General features: G+C 40.9%; 1 protein-coding gene across 1 annotated transcript; it reads left to right on the forward strand.

The window, feature by feature from the left end:
* Nucleotides 1–1,513: 1,513 nt before the first annotated feature.
* Nucleotides 1,514–13,284, forward strand: LOC104074325 (calcium/calmodulin-dependent 3',5'-cyclic nucleotide phosphodiesterase 1C-like; the record flags this gene model as incomplete). Its single annotated transcript, XM_009574408.1, has 5 exons — nucleotides 1,514–1,650; nucleotides 2,508–2,690; nucleotides 4,791–4,857; nucleotides 11,090–11,206; nucleotides 13,144–13,284. Coding segments are annotated over 5 exons (645 nt in total), but the record flags the coding sequence as incomplete, so codon positions are not given.
* Nucleotides 13,285–13,514: the final 230 nt, after the last annotated feature.

Genomic DNA, 13,514 nt, shown 5'->3' on the forward strand with positions numbered 1-13,514 from the left:
TTTGTTTTTCAACCGCCAACAAGCGGATGAGTTAATCCTCCCGGAGATGGAGGTCTACCTCTTGCTCAAGATTCTTTGTAACGCTGTCAGTAGGAGTGGCATTTATGTGACCTAGCCAGAGGAACAATTGATTTTTTTTATGGTTTTTGTTCTCCACAGCCTCACTGTTTATGTGGGGAAAGGAGGGGAAGGAAACCCGGCTGGAAAGAGCTGTTGGTGCAGTGCCCACAGGCAGACTGACTGCTCCTCAGTTCTGCCATGAAATACAGCCCCATGGAGACTTGATTTCTCCTGAAAGCATTGATGCCACAGGGGCATTGTGATAGCAAGGGAATACAAATACTCACTTCATTTTAAGAACTTCATGTACATGTCTGCTGTAGAAGGTTGGGCTCCCGCTCTGGTTAATAAAGTGAGAGCAGGCACCTATATTGGGCTCTAGCTCTCAATTACCTTGTGGAAAAGGTTATTTTTCTCCATGGACTACAGAAAAAGCTGAAGAAGAGTAGTCTTCTAAGCAGAAGACAAATTTTAGATCACATGACTACTCCTCTACATTTTTGCATGTTGAACAGGACAAATTAACAATTTGTGATTTCTGCTACGCTCTTAAATGTATATTTGAATGTTTGTTTAACTGCTGTTTAACAAGGATGAAGACATTCACAAAAATGTTTTAGTATGTCAAATCTTTATCCCATTGTCCTTCTAAAGGAATGATAATTTTCTTCTTCTAATTGTAAGCATCTATATTCTTGGATTGTTTAAAATATTTACATTTTACTCTTTACTTTTATGTTTTCTTCTCCTCTTTCTTCCTTTTTTGTTTTTCTAATTTGCCACAGAAAGTAGAGTGAAGGAGAGGAAAAGACAAAAGAAAATTGCACAAATATATTAATTGTCTTTGACACAGGAGACATTTTTTGCACAAATTTTTGTTTTCAGAAAGTCTGTTCCCCCCCCCCAAATAATAATAACCTGATAAAAAAACTTCCATTAGTTCTTTTTAATATAGATGGGATAGTCTAAGGGTGACCTCTTGATCTAATGAAAATCATAGCATTTCCTAACCTTGTATAGTATTTCTGCAATAGTATTTCTAAATCTACTCTAATACAATTTTGTGCAATTGTACACCAATCATCATAAATGGCTGACATTTGTCAACAGATACTACTGAAGAAGTTACTTCCTTTCTTATGGCTAGAATGAAATTGCCCTTTCTTAGCTCCGGTGTTAAATTCCAAGTGATTTCTATTTTAACTTACTTCAGTATGAGTAGGGGACAGTCATAACTCGCTGACTTATTGGAGCCTAAATATAATGTGATGTTTGCCTGGCATCATTGTGACAAATCTTTGAAAAGTGATTTTTGTTATTTTTTGTATTTGGCTTAAAGAACCTTGTAGACTTCCAAAAGTTTTCACCTGCCAATCATGTAAGCTAGGTCTCATGCTGGATCCAATTTTGAACTGACGCTCACTCTCCAACCTGTTGTCTTTGCACTAATCAGATTTCTGTTTTCCTTTTCTCTAGGTTGCGGTCTTTGGTAAAGCAGTTAGAGAGAGGGGAGGCTTCAGTTGTAGACCTAAAGAAGAATTTGGAATATGCTGCGACTGTTCTTGAGTCAGTATACATTGATGAAACTAGGTGAGTTAACTACAGACATCAGCACTCTTATATCTAGTACCAATGACACAAAATTGTAATTTACACGTCGGTTGGGAAATTTGTTTTAGCCAAGATTCGTTACTCACAGACAATAGGTTTTTAATCATTAAAATATTGTAGTCTGTGTAGAGCAGATCTTCAATCCTTGGTCTAAAAGCTGCTTTAAGTTTCCTGGGACAGGGGAGAAGATCAAAAAGAATCATAAATTTAATATATACTCTCTTGGAGAAATGTTTCCATAATAATTGTGTCCTACTTTTTCTGAAAGTTTCTAAAGTCCTACTCCTCTATTCCTTTTGAATAGTGTTAAATCTTTTCACTTGTATCAACTCTTTGAAATTAAAAAAATTTTTACTCCAGGTCATGACAAAGGTAGACTGGTAAGACATTGCAGAGGAGTTCCCCACTCTGTTATGTGCCATTTCCCCACTGTTAAATGCACCTGTAGAGTCACCTCAGTTGACGAGAATGGGGAAGGAGAGGACTGTATGATACTAACTGGGAAGTTAGACATGATCGTAAATGAGGGGCAGAAAGGTCAGGAATATTGATGACCTGAAGATGAGAAGTCAGTGGATGATTACGTAGTTGTGCTTCAGAAGGCTGATTCTTCTTGCTTGTCGACCTACTAGTGAGTTTCACAATCTGACATTTAACTATACAAGAGAATAAACAATCTGTTGAAGACTTGTACAATTGTGTTTCATTAGGGCTGATGAACCAAAGGCTTTTAACAACTGTTTTAATTACAATATATGTGAGTTTCTTTTTTGTTAATAATGTTGCAATGCTCTCCAAGGGAGTCTGTTTACCCATCTTTTTCCTCCCCCTTCTAGGCGTTTACTGGACACAGAAGATGAGCTCAGTGACATCCAGTCCGACTCTGTGCCTTCGGAGGTCCGGGACTGGTTGGCTTCTACCTTCACGCGGCAAATGGGGATGATGCTTAAAAGGACGGAGGAAAAACCTCGGTTCAGGAGTATTGTCCATGCAGTACAAGCTGGGATATTTGTGGAAAGGTAAAGGGGCATGTGATTACTTTGTTCTAGTAGCTGCCCAGGTACTGCAGATTGCACCTGTAGTATTGAATGAAGAATACTTTAATATGCTTCTAATGATGTTTCTACACAGATCTGGATAGCATCTCGAAACCTGGGATTAAGTAATAGATTGCAACCTGAAACAGCACATACTGATCTGTTCTTAGCTTAATACGGATGTAATACAGTTGGAATAATTTTGACAGAGAATATGCACCTCTGCATAGCCCTAGGTCAAGAGTGACAGCTTTTAAAATTTGGTCAGCCCAGACCAAGCCCTCCCTTGCATCTGTTTACTTCTGTGGTCTAGTATTTCTTATGAAGAACTGCTAAGAAACAGAAAAAAATCCTGTATCATAGTATTACTGGAATGAACTATAGACCAAGACTGATGTGAAAACTTTGGAGCTCAGGGAGGATTTCAAAAAACTGATTGAGTCCTTTCAGCCTTCTCTGTTGCAATTTGCATCAGAACCTACTGCTAAAACTGATTTCACTTTCTGAACCCTTTAAAACATTTAGTCATTTAAATTTGGACTCACTTCCAATCTTACCTTTTCTTATTGAGTAACCACTTTTCGCTGACATTCTTCCTTCAAGCTAGAAGGAGGGCTGGCACATGTGAAACTGTCAGCAGGCTTTAGGCTACGTGAAAGACCCAGGTCCCAGATCTCTACAGCAAAACTCAAGTCAGGAATGGAAGAGAAGAGTGCCTTTCAGCGTTCATCAGAATCGCAGTGACAGCCTACCAGCCCTCTGTGCAGGAAGCTGGGCCTATCAGACAATGGACCACAAGCCACACATACAGAAGCCTCCTCTGGCATGTCTATGGCCGATTTTTTTATCCATGTACCAAAGTTACTGTACATGTGTTAAGAGTGGCAACAAATTGTGATAAGACTAAGCCTGTCATTTCTCCTTGGAAGAGGTTTCTCCTAGGTTTGACAGGCTATTTGTGAATTAACACTCACTCTCAGTGAGGGACTTGCTCAACAAAGAAGTAAATGAACTGCAGAGAGCTGGCTGCAGGAGGCTGTTTTCCAGCTGATCTGAATCACTGTGACGCAAAGGAGGAAGTGTTCAGATATGATATGGCACCAGAGGAGGGTTGTGGCTCTCCTGAGCTAAGGGAGAGGAACTCTGCCTGAAATTAAGAGAAAGCTAGGGGTCTCCTAACTGGAGGGAGAAGGGGGTAAGAAATTCTGTAATTTGGGGAATGGGTGAATTTCATTCTCCAAAGGGGGCTGACTTTTTTCAGGTCTGAGTGCAGAACATGACAAAGAAAAAGGGAAGTGAAGCAAGACTTCACACGGGATCATTTCAGGTGGGAGAAGAGAGTTTCCATCATCTCCTTTCAGTCTTACGTTGCTTAAGTGCAGAAAAGGGTGACCTGCAGAAAGGCGGTTTAGCTATGACAGTGTTTCTGCATTCACCAAGCCTGTTAAAAACAGCGTGGCCTGAAAACAAGTTTAAAATCTGGTACATACTTCAGTGGTTTGTTTAGTATGCTTGCAGATGTTGATTATTGCCTTACTCTTTCTCTCTCTCCCTCAAACACACACACATGGAGAACACCCAAAAGATTTTTTACCAGTCTTAAAAAAATGCAGACCAAAGTAACAGCTGTACCTGAACTGGAGTTGATTCATTGCAGACAACAAATGGTATCTAAAGTACATTCAGAATTAGCTTGCGTGTGGACCAGCAAGGACTAAGGGAACTGAAAGAGCAGTGTGGTTCATCTGCAGTGGAAAATGGGGAACATCTTGTTTATTTGAGCGTAACCTTTCCCTCTGATGAGAACCTGATATTGGCAGATCCTCTGTGCTGTCCTGCCAGGTAACCAAGCTATGAGATGCTGAGGAGTGTATAGTCTCTAGTTAGGCTATACAATAAGAATGGCATAGAGAATATTGTTCAAGTTAGGAACAAGAAGGAAGAAAAAAACCAAATTGCAGTTAGGGTTTCCTGGGCTAAGTAAGGCCTCCTGTAATGGTCTGTTGCTTTGTGGTTTTTGTTTGGTTGGTTTGTTTTGTTTAATTCTATTTATGTGTTGCCTTATCTATTTTATCTTGGTAGAATGTACAGACGGACTTCAAATATGGTTGGTTTGAGCTACCCACCAGCTGTAATTGGAGTGCTAAAGGTAATCCCAATAAAAAGTTGTTGGGGGGGGGTTCTGTACACCGCATCAAGATAACACTGCGATATTTGACTTGATAAGGGGGTCTTAGTACTTGCCCATTCCTTCTCTCTGACATTTAGTTTAGTTCACATATATTAATCATTTGCTGGGCTAAGGGAATATCCGTTCAATAAAGGAAAGAATCAAGGCTCAAGGTTCAAGGCTGTGGCCATTTTCAGGTTGTGAAGGTTACAGCTCTGTTCTAAATTATGGTGATTAAACTGAGGACTTAGTAACATTCTGGAATCAATCACAACCTCCCACAGAGAAGAAAGAAAACATAGATGGAGAGAGGTAGAGAAGGAAAAGGATCAGTTGCTGTGAGAAAAGGGAGTTTCTTGCATTGCTCAGCTTCAGGTCTTCAAGGTGACAAGTTTAGGAATAATGACCTTTTTATGAGTTTTGAGGTTTCAGAGGAAAACTGATTAGTCAGAAGTAGTCTGCAAAAAATAAGGTTCAACCCAGGGGACAATTGCAAGGCTCTTGACTTAGGCAGGAATTATCAAGACTACAAAGACAAGTTAGCAAGCAACTGCCTACACAGAAGCTTTGGAGATTACATGTAGCACGTGGTTCAACCATGCCATGCAATGGTGAAAAAAGGTGATACAGTGGGGCAATACACAGGGACATTACATGTAAAGCTTGTGAAGCAATCCTTCTGCTCTACTCCGCACTAAAAAGACCTACAGTTAGGGTACTGCATCCTTTTTGTTTCGGATAGTACAACTCATTGAAAGATGTGGAGGAACTGCAGAAGGTCTATTGAATGCAAGAATGATCAAACATGATTTTCATGTACAGAATCAAAGCATCCATCCACATCTTTTTCCAACTGCAGGTTGACGAGTGTTAGCTTCACTCCTGCAAATGGGATCTAAAGTCTTTGTTCTTTTAGAACTACGCCCCATAGCCAGCATATGAGGGAACATATCTATAATGGTACCTCTTCTCCTGAGTTCCTCAGACAATCCAAGACCCATCAGCTACTCTCAACTGACTTAAACTCTTACAGAATCCCTCTCTTCTTTCTATGTTTTTAAATAATTAAGGGTCATAAAGATCATGCTAGAGTAAGTTAAAACACATCAATAACAAGAAAGGCATTGACTAATTTTGCTCAGGGTGAAACAGCTCCTGCTTGGCCACTGTGCACTCTAGGATGTATTTTTTTCCAAAACTATTTTGGGAACATGTCTTTGCCGGATGGCCTTGGAGTTGGTGGTGGATGTGGTTGAAATGGGAGTTACTTGTTTTGAAGAAGTCTTCTGTCTTTGAAATAATACTTCATCTTAAATTTCTCAGTCCCATCTCCTTAATGGAAAATGGTACATTTTGTTGCTTGCTTCAGTTCAGTAAAGCCAAGTAAAAAAACTTACAACTACCCAACTGCTTGGTGTGCTCTGTAAAATGAGCTGATGGTTTAAGCATGCAAAAGGGTGTAGGAGTGTACCACACACATCTCTTCAGCTGTTCTGGATTGCCGTAATCAACGTTCCCCTCAGAGTCATGGTAATAAGGACAAGGATTGAGATGACACGGAGTCAAAACTAGCTTATTTTTGAACTACGTGCTCTCCTTTTTGCTGCCATGGCCAACAGGACGTCTGCACTGAATAACCCAAAGCTGTGGAATCAGCTTGGCAGAATGAGGTTGGTTTTAATAAAACAATGAAATACTGCAGCTTCTGCAAAAAATGCAGATGGAGTGGTAGCAGTGCAAGTCCTAGGTGTATAATCTCTCTCACTTTTTCAGTGGATGAGAAGTTAGGCAATTTTTTTAATTGATTGCACAGCATCTCTTTCTCTATCTATATATTGGATACTGATTTTTCTACTGCAGTAGCCTGTTGCCTTTCTGCATGACATGGGCGTGATAGCGTAAGACCTGTTGCCGCAAAAGGGATGATCAGCCTTTTCTCTCATTTGAGTTGTGGCCATATATACCATTCATACATGTGTTTGAATATGTAAGTATGTTTATTTACCCAGTAAGTTGTGGTGATCTGCTTTTCAGCAGTGTAGTGCTAGAGACAGAACTTCACATTAACCAGCTGCTGAAGTAGTTACCTGCTTTAGAAGTGAATTTTTCAGCCTTTTCTGATGCACGTGCTGTCATGGCAATATTTTCTGGGCTAGCTAATATACAGGTAATCATAGAATCATAGAATCATTAAGATTGGAAAAGACCTCTAAGATCATCGAGTCCAACCGTCAACTCAACACCACCATGCCCACTAAACCATGTCCCTAAGCGCCTCATCTACACGTCTTTTAAATACTTCCAGGGACAGTGACTCTACCACTTCCCTGGGCAGCCTGTTCCAAGGCTTGACCACTCTTTCAGTAAAGAAGTTTTTCCTAATGTCCAATCTAAACCTCCTTTAGTGCAGCTTAAGGCAATTTCCTCTCGTCCTATTGCCAGTTACTTGGCAGAAGAGACCAACGCACACCTCGCTACAACCTCCTTTCAGGTAGTTGTAGAGCGCGATGAGGTCTCCCCTCAGCCTCCTCTTCTGCAGACTAAACAGTCCCCGTTCCCTCAGCCGCTCCTCATAAGGCTTGTTCTCCAGACCCTTCACCAGCTTTGTTGCCCTTCTCAAACACAGAACCTGTAGTCACTTACAATATATGCAGTATAAACTTCTGCTTGTCTGTGGCTACAAAAATGTCAGGCCTTCCAGTAACGTTGAGCAGAATCACATCTATCCCTGAACCTGCTTGTCAGCTTATAAAATAAATCAAGCTTCCAAGGTTAAGGACAGACAGAAAGGCAGGAAACTGAGCATTTAGGAAGAACTGGTGTTTCACTTCATCTCTAGGTTCCCCCAAGCAGTGGAGCAATGGCCAAGTAATAAGGACACAGGACTGAGAAGTAAGACGCCTTGGATCTATTTGCAGTTACACCACAATGGGTATATGTGGCATTAGAGCAGCTTATGACACTTCAGCTGAGACTACAGGGCCAGTGCCTAGAGACATGTGTAGCACAGAAAGTTTTACATCCCTTGCTTCTCCTGCTCTCCTTAGGGAGAAGAAACAGTTTTTCTTCTCCATCACAAGACATCCGTGAAGGTCTGCCTCCCTTTAGATCTCTCCCCAATATAGGTGTCACTTCTGTGTTAAATTTTTTCTTAAGGTCATAAAATCCACTGATTTTCAAAGTGTAATTGGTGTTGCTGCAAGCCTCTAAGCCATCTGTGACACTTGCATACTTCTGTTAAGAGGATTTTTCCCCCTAGTTATTCAGGGTAAAATGCTGCTGTCATTATTGTCAATAGCAAAACTCCTGTCGAGTTGACAAGGGCAAGGATTTATCCCCCAGTAAAATCTAAATAGCTCTACTGTGAAACTTACCATCTATGTGGTTAACCATTATTTCGTGCAAAAGAACAATTCTGATGTACTATTCTGCGATTTCACAATTTGGTAAATTTTATTTGCTGCAAGAGCAGCAGAGGGGAGACCTCATCGTGCTCTACAACTACCTGAAAGGAGGTTGGAGCGAGGTGGGGGTTGGTCTCTTCTGCCAAGTAACTAGCGATAAGACGAGAGGAAATGGCCTCAAGTTGCACCAAGGGAGGTTTAGATTGGACATTAGGAAATATTTCTTCACTGAAAGAGTGGTCAGGCCTTGGAACAGGCTGCCCAGGGAAGTGGTAGAGTCACTGTCCCTGGAAGTATTTAAAAGGCGTGTAGATGAGGCGCTTAGGGACATGGTTTAGTGGGCGTGGTGGTGTTGGGTTGATGGTTGGACTCGATGATCTTAGAGGTCTTTTTCCAACCTTAATGATTCTATGATTCTAACATTAACTACAGGAAAAATATATAAAGGAACAAAACTGTTTTATTTCTACAAGATAAGATTGCCTTACAGTGAATTAAATTTCAGCACAGTTGAGACATTCTTTTCAATGCCATAGGACCCAAAAGTAAATTATTATATATATGCAAGTGTTAAATTAAATTATTTGCTTCATTGACGGAGATAAGTGTTTACAAAATAAAAATACTCAAAACCCAGGAAAATACTTAAAATTGACTGAGTGGATGCTTTGGGCGTTATTTTTCTTGCCCATTGTCTAAGTTTGTTCAAGGGCTTCAAAACATGTTTTCTTTTTCCTCTCTTCGTTGTTTTTCCTCTCCAACGCCTACTGAAAGTGTTGAAAAGTTGCAATTTATGATTGCTCTTCTGTGACTTGGGCCACAAATCATCTCTGGAGAAGCTTGACCCTGCCTTCAATGTGTGGGCTCCACACAGCTTGTAAAATCAACTGCTTGGCAAGCAAGTGATTTACTGGTATAGGTGAAAGCAGAGCTGAATCTTCAGCATCCTTGATATTCACTCACTGATTAGCCTCTCTGTGGATTGTACTTCCACAAGAAGCATACTCAGCTCTGTGTAATCAACACTATGCAAGTAGCAAGATTGTCAGGATCAGCCCATGCTGGAGAGAGCCGCTACCAAAATACGTTGGTCTTGTTCAGAACATAAGAAGTCCTGTAGCTATGCTGATGTATGGGTGACCGACCACGAGGCAGTTAAAGGTCACTGTCCTTTGCATTTGACTTGAAGTCAGGTCCTTACCTGGAACATGACCATGACAACAAACAACAAAGGTGGACTGGGCTTTAAGAGCTCAGTAGATAATTGTAATTTAGCATTTTTAGTATTGCTAAAAAAGACGGCAGATTTTTAGGTGGACTCTAATCCTTAAGAGTACTCAACATTATGTCTAGCCAACTCCCATTTCTTTCACTGAGAGCAGCTGTGCACATGCATGTGTGAAATGTAGTCGTCTTTCTCTCTTGGTGAAAGAGCCACAAGGAAATGGGAGGTAACCTGCAACAGAGTTTGAAAGTGGAGGGAAACGTCAATGTACGGATGTCAATCTTTAGTATGTGGTTTAAGGAGAGTCATTTGGATAAATCCTGGTGGGAAGTACATCAAAGTTCTCAGCAGGCAAGAGAGATTGAGAGCTGGTCCTGTGGCAGATGCAGCTGTGTGGTTGATCTGTGTATCATTCTTCCAGCTATAACTCCTTCTGCACCTTTTCTCTTTGTTGCTAGGAGGAGGAGAGAAAGGTTCATAGGGTTTCAGGAACATCCTGTTCTGAGATCAAGGAGCTTTATCTTGCTAGATAATGAGTGCTGTCAGCTCCCACAGCCTTCCCCAAGAGTTGAGATTTGAACTCAACGTTCTGCAAGAAGGTTTATACCTTATACTTTAGCTTTATGAGCTGGGAAGTGAACTCTCTTGACTGACCACCCTGCAGCATTAATATATCATTTACAGCTGACTGGAACTTTCCTAACTGGAATTAGATATTTACTCTTCTGTTACAAATGTTTTTTATATCATTGTTAGCACTAATGTAACATTACTGTGATTTTCTCCTGCTCTGTAGTTTTCTGAAAGCCCCACTTGTCCTTAAAAAAAAATAAGGAAAATTAGGGTCATGCTGTCTTTGGGCAAGTTAAGCTGCAATAATCACAATTCAGGATTAATATTAAAATCAGAAGGAACTAAGTCGCTTTTTGGGTCTAGCAAGATAGTTCTTCTAGTTAGTTATTATTTTGGTTGATTGAACAGTAAGTGGTAAATATATGACCACAGGTGCCTATTTTTTTTTACTGCAAAAAACATACTGCCTTATTCTGTTTTAAGCATGAGTGAAGCATTGGAGTGCTTTGCTCACAATACAAAGTCGTAAGAACTCTATAGGGACAGCAAAATCCAGAGGCTTCAGTATCATTAAAAAGCCTATCTTCATTATTCCTGTTTCCTTCAAAGTTAATATTATTTTTCATAGACATAGCACGTGGGTAGGGCACAGAGAAGGGTAAAATCAGCCACAATAGGGCCATTCTAATGTTTCAGGTACTAAAGCAAACGAGGATTCTTATCTTTTTGGATTCAGCCTTTGCTGATTAAATTCTGGTGTGGAGAATTGCCATGTTTAGAATAAACAAACATGTTCATAATGGAAGCTTCTTAAACATGAGTCATACAATACTGATGAGTAAATTAGACTCTGCATTGGTTAAATGGAATTGAAGAAGTAAAAAAAAAAAAAGCTATACACTTACATTGCCACTCTAATTCTCCATTTGTAGATGTAAAATAATAGAAATTGAACTATCATTGTAAAAGGGATGACCATATTAACTGCCTTTTCTACCCACTCTTGCAGAATGTAGACAAGTGGTCCTTTGATGTATTTGCACTAAACGATGCCAGTGGGGATCATGCACTGAAATTCATCTTCTATGAACTTCTCACACGCTATGATCTGATCAACCGTTTCAAGGTCAGTAGTTAGAAGACGGGTCTCTTCTTCCATCTCGGGTTTTGTTCAACTTCCTTCTCATCCTGCTTTGTTCCATTCAAAACGCAATTTTAGAGCTATTTGAAGACTTCATGGACACTGCACTTTCCCTGGTAACAAGATCAAATGTTATTTAAGTAGTACTTTTAATTGCGATGGGACACCATGAAGTAGGCGGGGTTCCAAACAGGCTTCCCCATGGGAAATACTGCATTTGATCCTGTGGGAATGATGGTGTCATTCTGCTGAGATTCATAGAACTCTCAAGCATGCAGGCAAAAAAGATGACCTTGAATTCAAATTCAAATTCATCAAAAGAAGCATGGCCAGCACATCAAGGGAGGTGATTCTGCCCCTCTACTCTGCTCTGGTGAGACCCCACCTGGAGTACTGCGTCCAGCTCTGGAACGCTCAGCACAGGAAAGACATGGATCTGTTGGAGTGGGTCCAGAGCAGGGCCACAAAAATGATCAGAGGGATGGAACACCTCTGCTATGAATAAAGGCTGAGAGAGTTCGGGTTGTTCAGCCTGGAGAAGAGAAGGCTCCAGGGAGACCTTACTGCAACCTTTCTGTACTTAAAGGGGGCTTATAAGAAAGATGGGGACAAATTTTGTAGTAGGACCTGTTGCAATAGGACAAGGGGGAATGGTTTTAAACTAAAAGAGGGTAGATTTAGACTAGATAAAAGGAAGAAATTTTTTACGATGAGAGTGGTAAAACACTGGAACAGGTTGCCCAGAGAGGTGGTAGATGCCCCATCCCTGGAAACATTCAAGGTCAGGTTGGATGGGGCTCTGAGCAACCTGATCTAGTTGAAGATGTCCCCACCCATGGCAGGGGGGGTTGGACTAGATGACCTTTAAAGGTCCCTTCCAATCCCAACTATTCTGTGATTCTATGATTGTTACAGAGGTTTGCAGATACATACGCTGTGTGTCTTTTCCTCCAGCTTTGAACAGGCTTAAATTTGGATGGCAGAAACATTGCTCTCCGATCTTGACCATTCTCCCCACCCAAATACTCTGCTGTCCCTTCCTCCATTGACGCTTACGCTCCCTGGGGGTCCCCACTCACTTTGGCCGGAAAGGGTTTACAGATCTCTGGTTCCTATACTTCTTCAGGAACTGCCTGTGCCTGATGAGAAATGTTTGAAGAAGGTAACTGGTGAGAACTGCATCCTTCCCTGATACGTACCCAAGGGGAGAACAACAACGCTCCTCTAACTATGGAAATATGAGCGTTTAGGGTATTTGCCGTTTGAGCAGATGAAATTGGAGAGCCCGTGTTGCCAGTTGCATATGTTGCAGCTGACACCACCTGCGTAGTCTCCTCTCTAGAAATCCCCTGAATTGCATTTTCTTGAGTGTGCGCAGTTCTACTCTTGGAGTCAGAAAAGCATGGCAAGCCCATAGGATGGGCAGGCTGTGAAAAAGCCTGTGAAAAGCCAGAGGTCTGATAAATGATAGTCCTCTTAGTAGAGTATCTCAGACATGCTACATGATGTGTTTCATTAGAAAATCTTGACTGTGAGTAGTAAAGCAGAGGTATATTCCAGTGGGTTGTGAGGGGAACAGAGGTGCTTGTGGCCTAATTAGAAATGTTACTCGGGGCAATCAATCAAGTGCTCTCTGTTACTTTTCATACTGTATGTGTCTTCCAGATGACATTTTGTAGTATATTTACTTGTGTGTGTTTGTGTGTGTGAAGATTCATCCATAATGTAATTAGGGATGGGAAAGTTCAAGGAAGTAACCTGGATTCACTCTCTCTCTTGAGTGCCTGTTTCGGATGTTTTGACGTGTTATTTATTTGTGACGTACAAACTGCTCTTTGGGACCTCTTATCAAAATGCTCCCCTCCGAATGCTAGCCATTAAAGGTGATTATTTTGTTTTTAATTCTGTGCTGCTTTCCTCAGATCCCCATTTCTGCCCTGGTGTCCTTTGTGGAAGCTCTGGAGGTTGGCTACAGTAAACACAAAAATCCTTATCACAACCTAATGCATGCCGCAGATGTGACACAGACAGTCCATTACCTCCTTTTCAAGACAGGCGTAGCGGTAAGTACCGGAGTTGGCATCCTAAATACGTAATGAGATTACAACAGTTTTGGATCATTAAGGAGATTATGATTATCCACAGTACAGCCCATTTGCACTGTAGACAAACTTGATTTGACATGGCTGTGCTAATGAAACTAGAGATTTAGGATTATCTAGAAATAGAAGGTAGGCGAAGATATGTCCTTTAACAGTGATCTAAAAGAGGATGAATGAGAAACCCAAGCTCA

This window comes from Fulmarus glacialis, unplaced genomic scaffold (genome assembly GCF_000690835.1).
Source record: "Fulmarus glacialis isolate BGI_N327 unplaced genomic scaffold, ASM69083v1 scaffold14810, whole genome shotgun sequence".
Classification (NCBI taxonomy): Eukaryota; Metazoa; Chordata; class Aves; order Procellariiformes; family Procellariidae; genus Fulmarus; species Fulmarus glacialis.